Here is a 14300-nt window from a genome sequence, read left to right as displayed (position 1 = left end):
GAATTGAGTACAAATTTCTCCAGAGAAGATACACAGATCACCAATATAAGCACACAAGAGGATTCTATTAGCCACTAGGGAATCAAACATATATAGGCTATGATTTTATATCTACTGGGAATGGATGTAATAATATTAGAATAACAGAAGATAGCAGCTGCTGCTGATATGGAGAAACTGGAATCCCCACATAGTGCTCTTGGGAATGGAAAACAGTCTAGCCATGATGGGAAATAGTTGAGCTTTCCGAAGCTTAGCATAGTGTTACCACAGAACTCAGCAATTCCACTGTTAGGGGCTCTGTCAATCAAGGAATGGACCACTCAGCCGTGGTTATTCTCATCACAGAACATCATTCCACCCTCCCCTCCCCCAAAGGAGTGGGGGCACTAACATACACTTGGTACAACATGGATGAACTTCAAAATCCAGGTGAGAGAAGCCAAACACGGAAGTCCAGAGTAGTGGATGACTCAGCATACAAGGACTTTCCAAAGTTGAAGACATCATAGAAACTAGGAGACTAATGATTACCAAGGATTGGGGGAGGGCAGAACGGGGAGCCACTTCTTCATGTGCCAAGAGTGACGATAGGGTGGAGTAGGTGGCTACACAGCATTGTTGAGTAGCTCATTGTGTGGTAAGTTCAATTAAAACAAGGTCAATGTCTCACTCTTATCTACAAAATACAGAAAAAACAAAATTCCTTAGCAATGGAAGTCCTTGACAGTTGACCTCAACCACTTCCTTTACTCAACTATCTCTGCTCTCCTGCTTAACTCTTACCACTACCAGGTACTTCATTCTCACTGCTGCTAATTCCGTGGGCCTTTAACCTGTCCGATAAGCTCCTTTAAAGCTCACGCAGGCCCCATGGGGTGTTGGGATCTGGCTTCTTCCATGATGCAGTCACCGCCTCTAAACTTCTTTCATGCTTCACCTCAAAGCCCGCCCAGCCCCTCCAAGCGCAGTCCCTGCCCCAGAAGCTTGGTGGCCCCGGGAGCTGGCGAGTGAGGCTGACGCAGAAGCCTCAGACCCACCAGATTAAAATCTGCCTTTTCAACAAGATGTTCTGGGGTGTGTGATGAAGTCTGGTAAGTGCTGCTCCCGCTAGGGAGGGTCTGCCCAAAGGCTGAGTGAATGGCACTAATAAATATTGTCAGTGATATTTGCATGCGGTAAAAAGGACAAACTGCATATTACATGCAAACGGCATATATACATATATGTGTACTGTATAATATATGTGTCTATGTATATAAAGTGAGTGAGTCTCTTTTCTGCCTCTGTGGCTCAGATTTTTTACCCCAGAGGCAATAGTGTAAAACTTTCTTGGGTTATCTTCCCTGTTCCATGTGCATGGGATCTGAAATATCCTTACAGATTTCCCTGCAATGCATTTGTGTGCAGAAATAGCTTGCAGTTTTCACACAACAAGATATCTGTGCATGCTATTATCTCTATACTTTAGTATGTAGAGATATGCCAGCTAGTTCTTCTACTGTTGTCTGGTTATAATGGATATGTGTGATTTCTTTGTAATACATTATCCGAGCACATTACTTTATTCTTTGGGCAGGTGAGGTGTCAATGTATTTGCAGGATGGAAGACGCGTACATTTATTTTAGTGGTGGGTGCGGGGTGTCACCCAAGCTGTGCTCAGGAGGCCTGAGATTGCTCTGATGACCTTGGCCTGGTCAATTTGAGGTTCAGTTTGAGGGGTCTTCAGGTCCTATAGTGCCAGAGATACTTGGATCACCTTGGTGGTGCCTGGTGCCCTCTGAGGGCTGTGTGGATGTTGCTCAGAGGACCCTGTGTTGCCAGAGATTGAACCCAAACTGATGTTTGTCACGTAGAGACAATGGGACACGGGACTTAGAGCCACCAGTCTATCACACTGAACTACTCTGACAGCTGGCTGGAGAGGGCTGTCCTTTAACTCCCTTGTCAGTTATGGGAGAGGTAGAGAAAAGCCTTCTAGAGTCTTCCAGGTCCTAATTGCCTTCTTCTCAAATGGTCCACACACCAAAGTGACAAATGTGGGGGTGACCTCTCCTAGTCACCATGACACAAGAAGTCATCTTTAAACCCACACTGGGATTCCACTTGAGTTAACTGGAGCCTGTTCTCCCTCCCTCCCTTCCTTCCGTCCCCTTCCCTCTCCTCTCTTCCTTCCCTCACCTCTATTCTTTTCCTTCCCTTCCCTTCCCTTCCCTTCCCTTCCCTTCCCTTCCCTTCCCTTCCCTTCCCTTCCCCTTCCCTCTTCCCTTCTCTCCCCTTTCCTTCCCTCCTTTCCTGGGGATATTGCTCAGAGACAAAGCACATTGCATGCATAAAATTTGGTTTGATTCCAGAAATCATCCCCTCAAAAATCATCAACTAATTTCTGCTGGGGAGAGGCTTGATCCCTGGCACTATAGAGTCTTTGGAGCACTCCCAGAAGAAACCCTTGAGCACTGAGCTTGGAGTAGCTCCCCAGCACCACCCAGAATGGTCTCCAAACCAAATATAATTAAAATATTCTTTATTGTGATTGAGGTGGCATGATTAAAATAGTTTAACATTTGTGTATACAAAGTTGCTACATCTCTACTACCACTAAAGTACCGAAGACCTCTGTCCTGTGTCACATCTAGTTGGCTTTATCCCGCCCCTCCCCACCCTACCCTTCCTCAGTTATTTGGTCAAAGTCCAAAGGTTTTAGCAATTAGGAAAGAAAAAGAAATCAAAGGCACATAGATTGGAAAAGAAGTTAAATCATCACTTCTTGAAGATGACATGGTAATAAAGAGTGAAGACCCTGAAGAGTCCACATGTGGGGTTGGAGAGCTAGTACAGAGGGCAGGGCACTTGCCTGGCACATGGCTGACCCAGGAACCACGTGTGGAATCCCGAATTTCCTCAGGAATGCTTTCTGAGCACACTGCCTAGGAGTAAGCCCTGAACACACCAGATGTGATCCCAAAACAAACAAAAAGACTCCACACATACAAAATTTTTATAAATAATTAGCCAATATAGCAGAGTAGCATGCTACAAAATCAACCCAAAATAATCCTTCCTTCTTTCTTTTCTTCCTTCATTTTGTTCTTTTTTCTTTTAAGGTAAGGTAAGGTAAGGTAAAGGCCCTCCCGTTGATCGTCGATTTGCTCGAGCGGGCCCAGTAACGTCTCCATTGGAGACTTTGTTGTTACTGTGTCTGGCATATCCAATACTCTCGGTAGCTTGCCGGGCTCTCCGAGAGGGGCGGAGGAATCGAACTCGGGTCGGCCATGTTGGCCGCGTGTAAGGCGAACGCCCTACCCTCTGTGCTATCGCTCCGCCCAAAAAAAGGTAAAGGCCCTCCCGTTGATCGTCGATTTGCTTGAGCGGGCCCAGTAACGTCTCCATTGGAGACTTTGTTGTTACTGTGTTTGGCATATCGAATACTCTCGGTAGCTTGCCGGGCTCTCCGAGAGGGGCGGAGGAATCGAACTCGAGTCGGCCATGTTGGCCGCTTATAAGGCGAACGCCCTACCGCTGTGCTATCACAGCGGGTTTTTTCTTTTAAAACCCGCTGGAGCGATAGCACAGCAGTAGGGCGTTCGCCTTACAAGCAGCCAACATGGCCGACCTGAGTTCGATTCCTCTGCCCCTCTCGGAGAGCCCGGCAAGCTACCGAGAGTATTCGATATGCCAAACACAGTAACAACAAAGTCTCCAATGGAGACGTTACTGGGCCCGCTCGAGCAAATTTTTCTTTTAAATTTTTAAAATTGAATATCTGTGAGATACACAGTTACAGAACTGTCCATGGTCAGATTTTAGTCATTCAATGATCCAGCATCCCTCCACCAGTGTATATTTCCCACCACCTATGCCCCTTGTTTCGCTCTCACCATCTCCCAACACCAAACCCCCCGTCCCCAGCCTCCTTCTATGGGAGGAACTTTACTTCTTGCTCTCTCTCCCTCTCCTTTACCTTTTGTGCATTTCAGTTTGCAATACAAGTACTAAAAGATTATGGTTTTTGTTCAGGGCATTCAGTATTTTTATCAGAACAGTAAGACTAGAGTAGCTTTTTAACTGGGCGGCAGCTTTGGGGTGTGGATGTGATTGCCGAGCCTTCTGGAAGTATAGGGAGGTGGGGGGAGGTAGCCCATCCTGGCCCCGAGAAAGCCTGAAGATTTCAGTCACAAAACCCACATAACCAGAATTTTCAGCAGATTATCTCGGTGAGGTCTGTCCTGAGATGCGGAGTCAGGCCAAGGATATGGTGGTGATTTGGATTGTAGGAGCAAGTGACTGTTGGGGGCTCTGCTTGGGCAGGTACCATGTGACCCAACGCACTCTGATATCCTCCACTCTGTTCAGCCATGGGTGGGTCTGGGATCAACTGCAGCTTTTGATCTCTATGAGATTTCTATGATGAGATTTCTATTTCTATGATCTCTATGGGTCTCTGAAGCAAGGTGAGTAGTAGAGCTTACATGTTGGTGCTGGAGTTGGTTTGTAGGGTGACTGCTAGTGCTTCCAGGAGTATTGTGAAGTGGGCGGAGTTAGCCCATCCTAATTCTGAGAAAATCTGGAGATTTTAGTTACAAAACCTGTACACCTGAATTTTCAGATTATGTCTTGGTGAGGTTCGTCCTGAGATGGTGGAGTCAGGTCAGAGGTAGGGTGGTGATTTTGGATTGTGGAAGCAAACAGTTGCCAGGGGCTCTGCTTGGGTGGGCTCCAGGATGACCTGCCCTGCTTTGATTTACCCCCGTCTGTTCTGCCATGTGCCGGTCTAAGATTAACTGCAGTCTTTGATCTCTTTTGAGATTTATTTATTTGGTCACGGTCACGGTCCTCCCGTTGTTCATTGATTTGCTCGAGCGGGCCCAGTAATGTCTCCATCATGACACTTCTTTTCACTGTGTTTGGCATATCGAGTACGCCACGGGGGGCTTGCCAGGTTCTGCCGTGCGGGCGAGATACTCTCGGTAGCTTGCCAGGATCTCCAAGAGGGGCGGAGGAATCAAACTCGGGTCGGCCATGTTGGCTGCGTGCAAGGCAAACGCCCTACTGCTGTGCTATTGCTCCAGCCAATTTATTGGTCTCTGAAATATATGGGCCCATAAATGAGCTTGGATAGCTGAGCTGGAGGTGGTTTATGGGCATGGCTCCCACATACTTAACTTTTGGCCATTTAATTTCTTGGTAAACTTGGTCCCAAGTTGTTGGGGTCTGGCCAAAGGCACAGCATCAATTTTGGGGTATCAGAAAGCCTGAAAGTACCATCAGGCTGCTGATGCACTTGCCCTGCAGCACAGATTGACCTGCTGGTGGCATCATACCCGGACCTTTACTTCTTTCATTTATTCTGTCTTGTTTTGGGGCCATACCTGGCGGTGCTCAAGGATTACCCTTGACTCTGCTCAGGGATCACTACTTGCAGTGCTGGAGAGATCATATGTGGTACTGAGGACTAAATGTGGGTCACCTGCATGCAAGGCAAGTGCCTCACCCTCTGTATTATCTCTCTGGCTCCAGCTGACATATTCCTGAAGATAGGACTTGGGGATATTGCTTCTTTAAATTACAATACGCAGTCCCTGTGCTTTTGTATAACAATGCTTGGTAAATACAATGTGTGTTCAACACAATGTTTGTTGCTTCTAATCATGTATGTGATTTTATTTTTTCAGCTCCATGGATCAAGCACAGACAATCTCAGACCATCCTCTTCCCATCCCCAACTCCCAGCCTGAGAAGAAAAGAACATCTGTGATGTCTTTCTTTTCCAAGGTCTGACACAACATTTATGAACAGACACTCCTTCCCATCAGCAACATGTAGCTCATGTAGTTGTCTTGCTTTTGCTCCCTTCTGAAATGAGATTGATGGAAGTTTTTAAATATGGATAGGATGTTGTAGGATGGCAAAAAGATATTTGCATGAGAACTGAACTTGCTGCTTACTTAATAAGAATATAGAATGAGCTGCAATGACTAATAATAATGGGTCAGACCCAGGATTCTGAATAGATTTGGTATTTGGTATGGACTACCAAGGGTGATGGGCTGGAGCGATAGCACAGTGGGTAGGGCATTTGCCTTGCATGCGGCTGACCTGGGTACGATTCCTCTGTCCCTCTTGAAGAGCCCGGCAAGTTACTGAGAGTATCCCGCCCGAATGGCAGAGCCTGGCAAGCTACCCATGGTGTATTTGATATGCCCAAAACAGTAACAACAAGTCTCACAATGGAGAAGTTACTGGTGCCCGCTCAAGCAAATTGATGAACAACAGGAGGACAGTGCTACAGTGCTACCAACAGTGATGGGCAGATGGCTTTTTCTTGCCTCCTGTATGGGTCTTGTGCCATTGGATCCTGACTTGAGCCTGTTTTGACATGCCTTGGGTTGCGCAGAATATCAGGGTTCAAATGCTTCAGACAGATTAGCAATAATTTAGAGTTGCTATAACTCAGAATTTTCTCCTTGAATCACAGTATTTCTGCATCAGACACACCGTGGGTACCAACCTGTATTGTCATGAATTTCTTTTCCTAATGTGAATTCTCAGGGTGTAGGTCCTAGGTGGGTCATCTTCCAAGGGCTCTGAGTTACCTGTGTTTGTGCTATGCTTCTTCTGGGTCATATGCTGCTGAGAGACTGAGGAGGATGAATGCTAAGATAGACCCTTGGATTGGCCATATTGGGATGGAGTGGAGTTGTGGAGGCGAGGGAGAGACATTAACCTCATTGCAGAAGGTTCAAGAAAGGAGGAGGAGAGGAAATGAAGGAGGCAAAGATAATTTTCTTTTAAATCAGTGACCATGAATTACAGTTTTTCATGAGTGTGTTTCAGGATACAATGTTCCAACACCAATCCCTTTACCGGTGTCCATTACTCTCCACCAAATACCCCCAGTTTCCCTTTCACCCAGCAGCCTGCATCTATGACAGGCACTTTTAAAAAAAAATGTATTAGTGAATTACTGTGAGGTACAGTTACAGTCTTACAAACTTTTGTGCTTGCATTTCAGTCATAAAATAGTTTAGTATCCATCCCTCCACCAGTGCCCATTTTCCACCACCGATGGTCCCAGCATCCCTCCCACCACCCCCACCCTGTCCCCTCCACCCCACCCTGCCTCTGTGGCAGGGCATTCCCTTTTGCTCTCTTTCTCCTTTTGGGTATTGTGGTTTGCAGTGGAGGCTTTAAGTGGCCATCATGTTCGGTCTATAGTCTACTTTCAGCCCACATCTCCCATCCCATGACAGGCACTTTTAAAATAAATTTTAGGCACTGTGGTTTACAGTATTTACTGACAGGCCTTCATGCATAACACTTCACCCCCTTTCTAGCATGATCTCCTCCTCCTGAGAGACCAGTCTCTCTACCGTTGCTGCTGTGTTCTCTCCTCTGTCTCCTCCCTCTCCCTCTCCTGGACCCCCCATCCTCCCAGGGAGACAAGCTTCCCATTAAGACTAGTTCTCATGTTCTTCATTTCAATTGTCTCTGGGCATGTGTTACTTGTTTACTATTTTTCATTATATCCCACATATGTGAGATCATTCTGGATACATGTGTTTTTAAGGCCTTTAGCTGGAAAAGAAAAAAGAGCAATGGGGAAGTGCTAGAGAAGGAAGGGGGTAGAGGAAGCTCCTTAGCAATGGGAGGAATAATACCATGCCGTGAGCTGTGAAGGGTGACTATCCTTAGCTCTGTCTGAAAGGCTCCTTTCTCCTCCATCCCCACAGTGCAGCTGTCCTGCAATGTTTGTCTTGAAAATTCCCCAACTTCGACACCAGTCCTGCTCATCTTTACTTCCTCTTCCCTCTTCCTCCATGAATCTCTTCCCTATATAAATCAAAAGCATTTCTTTAAAAAAATCTTATTTTTCCCCTTTTTAAATCGTGTTTTATTTTAGCTAACATTGTCACAATAGAGATCAATTTTGTGGTGTTGTTGTACAAGATTGCTGTAATTTATTTTTAAAATTTTCATTAGTGAAATACCGGAGGTACAGTTGTAGACATACAAATTTTTGTGCTTGAGCTTCAGTTATACAGTGATCGCATACCCATCCCTCCACCAGTGCCCATTCTCCACCACCACTGATCCCAGTATCCCTCCCACCCCCACTCCCCATCCGACCCCCCAATTCCACCCCGCCTCTGTGGCAGAGCATTCTCTTTTGTTCTCTCTCTCCTTTTGGGTGCTGTGGTTTGCAAAAGAGGAATTGAGTGGCAATCATGTTCGGTCTATAGTCTACTTTCAGCATGCATCTCCCACCCTGGCTGATCTTCCCAACACCCTTTATTTGGTGCTCCCATCTCTATCTGAGCTGCCTTTACCCCTAGAGTGTGCGGCTGGCCTCCAAGCCATGGAGATTGCTATAATTTTAACACCACCAAAATATTCAAGACCCTCTACCATTGTCCTTGTGTCACTTGTAGTCTTCCTCTTTCTTCCTTTCCTTCCCGCTAGTTATGCAGTAATTTCAGTGTTTTTATTTAGACACTGTAAAAATTGGATTCTTTAGGCATAGGAAGGAAGACAAGACTGATCAGGAGTAGTTCAGAATGTTTTATTGAGGGGGGGGCGAGGGGTCAGGTTGACTGTGAATTCTCCACACCAATGCATTGCTGACTCTTGTTCAGGTCTCTCGGAAGCTGAAGACCCAGAATCAGGAGTCTCTGAAGACTATGTTTTTCATCTTGGCAGAAAAGGCCCAAGACCCCAGTGCTAAAAAGCGTCACATGGCAATAAAGGGCCTGGGGACCATGGCCTCTGAGAACCCCAGCAAGGTAGGAAGAAGGGCTGTGCCTGGCCTCCCCAGGATTGGGGTAGGGGAGCTCATGCATCAATCATCCAGTGCTGTGTTTCAGAGTTCCCGGACACAGCAGCTTGAGGCAGTACACGTGACTTCCCTTGTCATTTCCTGGGCACAGGGATCCAGCCTGGTTGGGGCAGGTCCTCTGCTAGGGTCCAAAGAGGATGCAATCAGCATGAACTCCCCTTAAAGCTTGGGTGCTCATCCAAGCTTGGGTGCTGGAAGAATTCAGTTCCTTCCAGCTGTTGACTGTCTACCCTTACTTCCTAGCCACTGCCCTCTCACTCCATGGCAGCTGACCTCTTCCAGGACTTTAGGAATGTCACCACCCAGGTCTGATGATATTATGTAGAGTCACCATTGGAACAATATCCCTGTTTGGTACATTCTCTAGCCTTGGAGAGTTCCTGGTTCTTCCCACACTCAGGGGAGGGGGTTAGACAAGGTCAAGATTCTCTGGGGGATTTCCACCCGGTTTTATATCTTGGGCGGTTGGAGCGATAGCACAGCGGTAGGGCATTTGCCTTGCATGCAGCCAGCCTGGCCCAGCCGGGTTCGATTCCTCCACCCCTCTCGGAGAGCCCGGCAAGCTACCGAGAGTATCTCGCTCACACGGCAGAGCCTGGCAAGCTCCCCATGACGTATTCAATATGCCAAACACAGTAACAACAAAAGTCTCCAATGGAGACGTTACTGGGCCCGCTCGAGCAAATCAATGAACAACAGGAGGACAGTGACAGATTATATCTTGGTGGGCTGGAGGGATAGCACAGCGGTAGGGCATTTGCCTTGTGCGCAGCCGGCCGGCCGAGCTGAGTTTGATTCCTCCACCCCTCTTGGAGAGTCCAGCAAGCTACCGAGAGTATCTTGCCCGCACGGCAAAGCCGGGAAAGTTACCTGTGACGTATTCAATATGCCAAACACAGTAACAAGAAGTCCCACAATGGAGACATTGCTGGACCCCTCGAGCAAATCGATGAAAAATGGGAGGACAGTACTAAGAACATTATACCTTGGTATTATCAGCCTTGGGAGATAGAGGTGTAGGCAGGTTACATCCAACTGGACTTCATTTTCCTTGTGAATTTTATTTTCTAATCACTTATGCTTGTTTAGTAAAAGATGCTTCTTCCGCCCCTTCCTTGAACATCTGTCAAGCAATGCCCATTTCTTTTCATTCCAGAATGCTGTGCTATTTGCCCTGACCTCTAGATCATTCTGGTCCACTAACCTCCTTGAAGAGCTTTATCCAACCTCCTCCACCTGCTGACTGAGTTCCAAATCACTCTCTCTGCCCTCCTAATACTGAGTTAGGCTCCTGGATTAGGTTAATGGAACCATTTGTCTTTCAATAAGCCTTGTTGGATCAGATTCGGAAGCTTATCAGATCCTCAAAGCTTATCCTGAGTCCCAGGCTGTCAACGATTTGCTGTGAAGTTGCTTTTCAACTCATAGAGAATAAGTTCTGTGTTTCTAATGCTTTTAAAACCTGGGGCACAGGTGAAGAAGTATAAGAAAGTTGTTCTAGACCTGCTGGTACATGGATTATATGACCCCATGAGTCTCGAGGTCATCTACGAGAGCATGAAGACACTGACCATCATCCTGGGCAAGATCCGGGGGAAGGGTCTGGGCTCCTTCTTCATCGACATCACTCTGCAGACCCGGACTTTGTTAGAGGACGTGAGTAAAACCACAAGCGAAGGGGCTGGGTGATTGGCATCCCTGTGGGATCAGAAATATGAACCCAGGGCATGTTGCTCACAGAGCAAGGTCATTCATAATTTCTTCACAGATTTTAGGGTACTGTGTTGGGGGTTAAGAACCATAGGATTTCGTTACCCGACCTCAAGGAGTGTCTGTATAATAGAGAAGAAGATGCCTGTCACGAGACACCTTGTGTTGTGACCACCCACGGCCACTGTCCTTGTTAACTACCACAGTGTGTAGCTGATGTTCTCTTAGAAATGCAACCATAGCAATAGAGTCTTGAGCAATGCCTTGCTGTGGTCAGGGGCAGGGTTAGGCATGTGGCGTGGGGATCTGTGGAATCATCATGAGAACCCTGTCCTGTACCTCTGTGAATGAGGAAACCAAAGCCCTGAAGGGTTGACTGAGTTGCTAGATTAGGGTCGTGGAGTATATGACTCTGTGGCCAGTAAGTGAATAAGAAAAACAAGGGAGGCTGAGTAAAGGGTGCTTCAGTACATGGTTCAGTTCAAAAAGGGAGATTTCCGATACTGTCCTTCTAGGCTAACCCATTAGCTTGTGTTGACTATAGGATTAGCGACAGAATGTTCGGATAGTGGCCTGTTTGCTCTCTTGAATCTCTTTCTCTTCTTCTCCCTCCCTCTCTCATTCTCTCCTTTTTCCTCCCTCCCTTTCCCCGCTGCCATTTTCTCCTTCCCTTTTCTCCCCCCTTTATCTCTTCCTCTCCCTCACCTTCTCTCACCCTCTCTTCTTCTCTTTCTCTCCTCTCCTCACCCTCTTACCCATGGAAAACAGATCTACTATCTGCTAATCTGTAGGGTCCACACCCAGCAGTTAGTTCTGGGTGGCAGGCAAGGGGTGGGTGTCCACTTCAATGCTTGCCCCTGTGGTGTTAGCCTAACGGTTTGCTGCTCAGCAGGCTTTGGGGGGCTCTGGGGGCCCTGTGGAACTGGGGATCATCAGACTCAGGGCCTCACAAATGGCCCTGGATGCTGCAGTGGAGGAGAAGCTAGTCTGGGCCACGGCTGCCCATTGAGCAGTGTTCGGGTGTCCTCTTCTGTTCTCGGGACCCACAGGAGAATGACAGCTTGAGATACTCTGCGTTCGTCCTGTTTGGGCAACTGGCTGCATTTGCGGGGCACAAGTGGAAGAAGTTCTTTGCCAGCCAGGTGAGGCAGACCAAGGACTCCCTCCTGAGCCATCTGCAGGACCGGAACCCCCAGGTTGCCAAGGTGAGTGTTCCCCACATGCAGGGGGCTCTCAGGGCTACCACAGAGGGAGCAGAGATGGGTCGGTGTGTGCATGGGACATCTGGGTGAACCCCAAAAGGTGATTCTTCAAGGGGGAATCTGTCTGTGAACCCCAAAAGTCAAGTCCTAGAGGGTGAATCTGTCTTTCTGATCAAGTCTTTGTGTGTGCGTGCGTGCGTGCGTGCGTGCGTGCATGCGTGCGTGCGTGCGTGTGTGTGTGTGTGTGTGTTTGTATGGCAGTGTGCAAAGGATATGGTACTTAGGGTTTACTCCTTGATCTGAGCTCAGGGATCTCTCCTGGTGGGCTGAGGGGACCATACATGGTGCCAGAGATCAAGCCCAGGGTGGTTGCATGCAAGACACATGCCCTCCACACTATTATTGCTCTAGGCCTTGAACAAGTCCCTTTCTATTTTCCCATCCTCTCTGGTTCTGGGGATGAACCCAGAGACTCCCACAGGGACACAGGTGCTCTTGCAGTGAGTTGAGGCCCAGGACCCAGTGAGAGAGTCTTTGCTCCCATCCTACCTGCCAGTCGCGGCCCCTGTCAGTGCCAGAGGACTGGGTGAAGGGAGCAGTAGACACAGTAGCCAGGATCTTGGTTCCATCCCATTTAGTTATTTTTTCCCCCCTGTGAATTATTTTATGAATTTCAGCGCCAGAGTTTGCAACACTACTAATGGTGGGCTTCCTTACATAATTCATCCTCTACCAGAGAATTTGCTGGCCTCCACTGTTAGCCAGTGCCCTCTCCTGCCGTCCCCCTTCCTGTGGTGAGCTTGCTATGAAATGAAGACCAGTTGTTAGTTTCTGTTGTGTTTGGGCGTATGTTATTCCCCCTCCTGTGTCTCCCACAGATGAGCGAGCTCACTCTGTGTCCATTTAGCTAAGGCCTCTGGGCATGCACAGATGTTGCCTGCCTTCCCAGGGTGCTTCCTAAGTTTACCCTTAGAGAACTGTGTGCTTCAGTCATGAATCAACCTGCCCTGGTCTCCTTTGCTGTGGGATGAGAGTTTAAACACCTTTGTGAGCCAAGGCTCGTACCATCCACTTTGGTTTGCTTTTAGGAATCTGTACAACTTTTGAGGGGCCAACAACAGGGACCCTACTATATTAAAACATCATGACATGATAGACCCTGTCATAGGTGTAGATTCTTTGGCTGCAGTTTCAAGCTTTCTGAAAGTTTCTTTCACGTGCTCTGCCATGTATGGATTAGCTACATGCCCCAGGATGGCTCTTCTCAGGAGTATAATAATCTTTAGGCCTGTATGTGTGCATGGTGTTAACGATAACATGATGTTCCTCAGGCTTGCAAGACAACTTTTCGAGCCTGTTCCCCATATCTGAAACAAAAGGAGCAGAGCTTCCAGAATGGAGATGATCAAAGGAACCCTAAACTCAGCAGGCAGCTGGTGAGTGAGTGAGGGGGTCACGAGACACACAGGGCTCCCCCACAGTCCCAGCCCCAGCCCTGTCATGCCACCCTGGGGAGTTGCCTCCCATAAAACAATCGGCCAATTCTATGTGGATGGTAATTGAGCCCTTCCAGCATTTATAAGGCACGTGACAAGGGGCAAGACTCTGGCGGCCTCTGTACAGAGTGTACTGGCAGCGGCAGCTGTGGTCTGGGCCTCGCCACTGTGGAGCCGGCTCACTAGACCGAGTGCATGTCTGCATCTGTCTCCCCCGCTGCAAGGTCCAGGGGCCGGTGCAAGCCCTCTCTCACCCGTGCCTTTGCTAATTTCTTTCAGAGCCACTACCACCCTGAGCTCCTGCAGTTCTTCTATGCCAATAAAATTCTGTGAACACAGTGGGAATGGTTCCGAGTGAGCACATCTGGGGGCAAGGGGCTGAGCACTCCCCCTCTTTTTATTTTTTAACACTGCGATGCTTCTGCTTATTTCCCGGGGGGGAGAGAGTGTGTCTAGACAAGGGAGTGCAGTGGGTGGCCGACACCATCCAGTGGGGCTGTGTAATGACCTGCAGAGTCAATTCTAAATTCCTCTCACGTGTCTCGTTTTTCTCCCCACACAGATCTGATGGCAAGGGACACGCTTCCTTGATCTAACACACATGTAGGTTTAGCTCTCAGCCTTCCCTCGGCTTAGCTCTGTCCACTTTACCTTTCAGATTGATTTTTCAAAAATGACTGAGGCTTGGAAGGATACCTATTTCATTTTAAAGTGTGTGTGTATCTCTGTGTTGGGGGGGGGAGGGAGAGTTCCAGGGATCGAGTCCAGAGCCTCACACTTGTGAAACATGTTGCTTTCCCATGGAGGCACGGCCTTTCCTATGTCCCTGTTTCTGTGGAACACCCTAGTGGGTCACAAATGATACCAGGGGGGTCTTAATGTCACTCCGAGAATCAAAAACCCAGAGACAGAGCCAGGTCAGAGAGGCAGTGGGCAGAGAGAGGTGTCCTAGCAGGACAGATGGAGAAGGGGTTCCAGGAGCCAGGCAAGATCCAGGTTTCTGTTGAACTGTTTAGAAGCTGGGGTGCATGAGGGGGAGCTCTGCAGGCTGGGGGGTG

General features: G+C 48.0%; 1 protein-coding gene across 3 annotated transcripts; it reads left to right on the top strand.

Moving 5' to 3' along the window:
* The first annotated feature begins 5677 nt into the window (after positions 1-5677).
* MRO (maestro) lies at positions 5678-13957 on the top strand. Of its 3 annotated transcripts, XM_056138006.1 has the most exons (7): positions 5678-5773; positions 8635-8781; positions 10308-10490; positions 11594-11749; positions 13078-13182; positions 13522-13596; positions 13805-13957. In XM_056138006.1, the coding sequence occupies exons 1-6, from the start codon at positions 5678-5680 to the stop codon at positions 13573-13575; spliced, it is 741 nt and encodes a 246-aa protein (XP_055993981.1). In that variant the 3' UTR covers positions 13576-13596; positions 13805-13957. The 3 variants fall into 3 exon arrangements, with proteins under 3 accessions (XP_055993981.1, XP_055993982.1, XP_055993980.1); XM_056138007.1 differs by lacking the exon at positions 13522-13596; XM_056138005.1 differs by lacking the exon at positions 13805-13957 and having other exon boundaries at positions 13522-13648.
* The last annotated feature ends 343 nt before the right edge of the window (positions 13958-14300 follow it).

The sequence above is a fragment of the Sorex fumeus genome, unplaced genomic scaffold (assembly GCF_029834395.1).
Source record: "Sorex fumeus unplaced genomic scaffold, SorFum_2.1 ptg000128l, whole genome shotgun sequence".
Classification (NCBI taxonomy): Eukaryota; Metazoa; Chordata; class Mammalia; order Eulipotyphla; family Soricidae; genus Sorex; species Sorex fumeus.
This window is presented reverse-complemented; position numbering and strand designations above follow the sequence as displayed.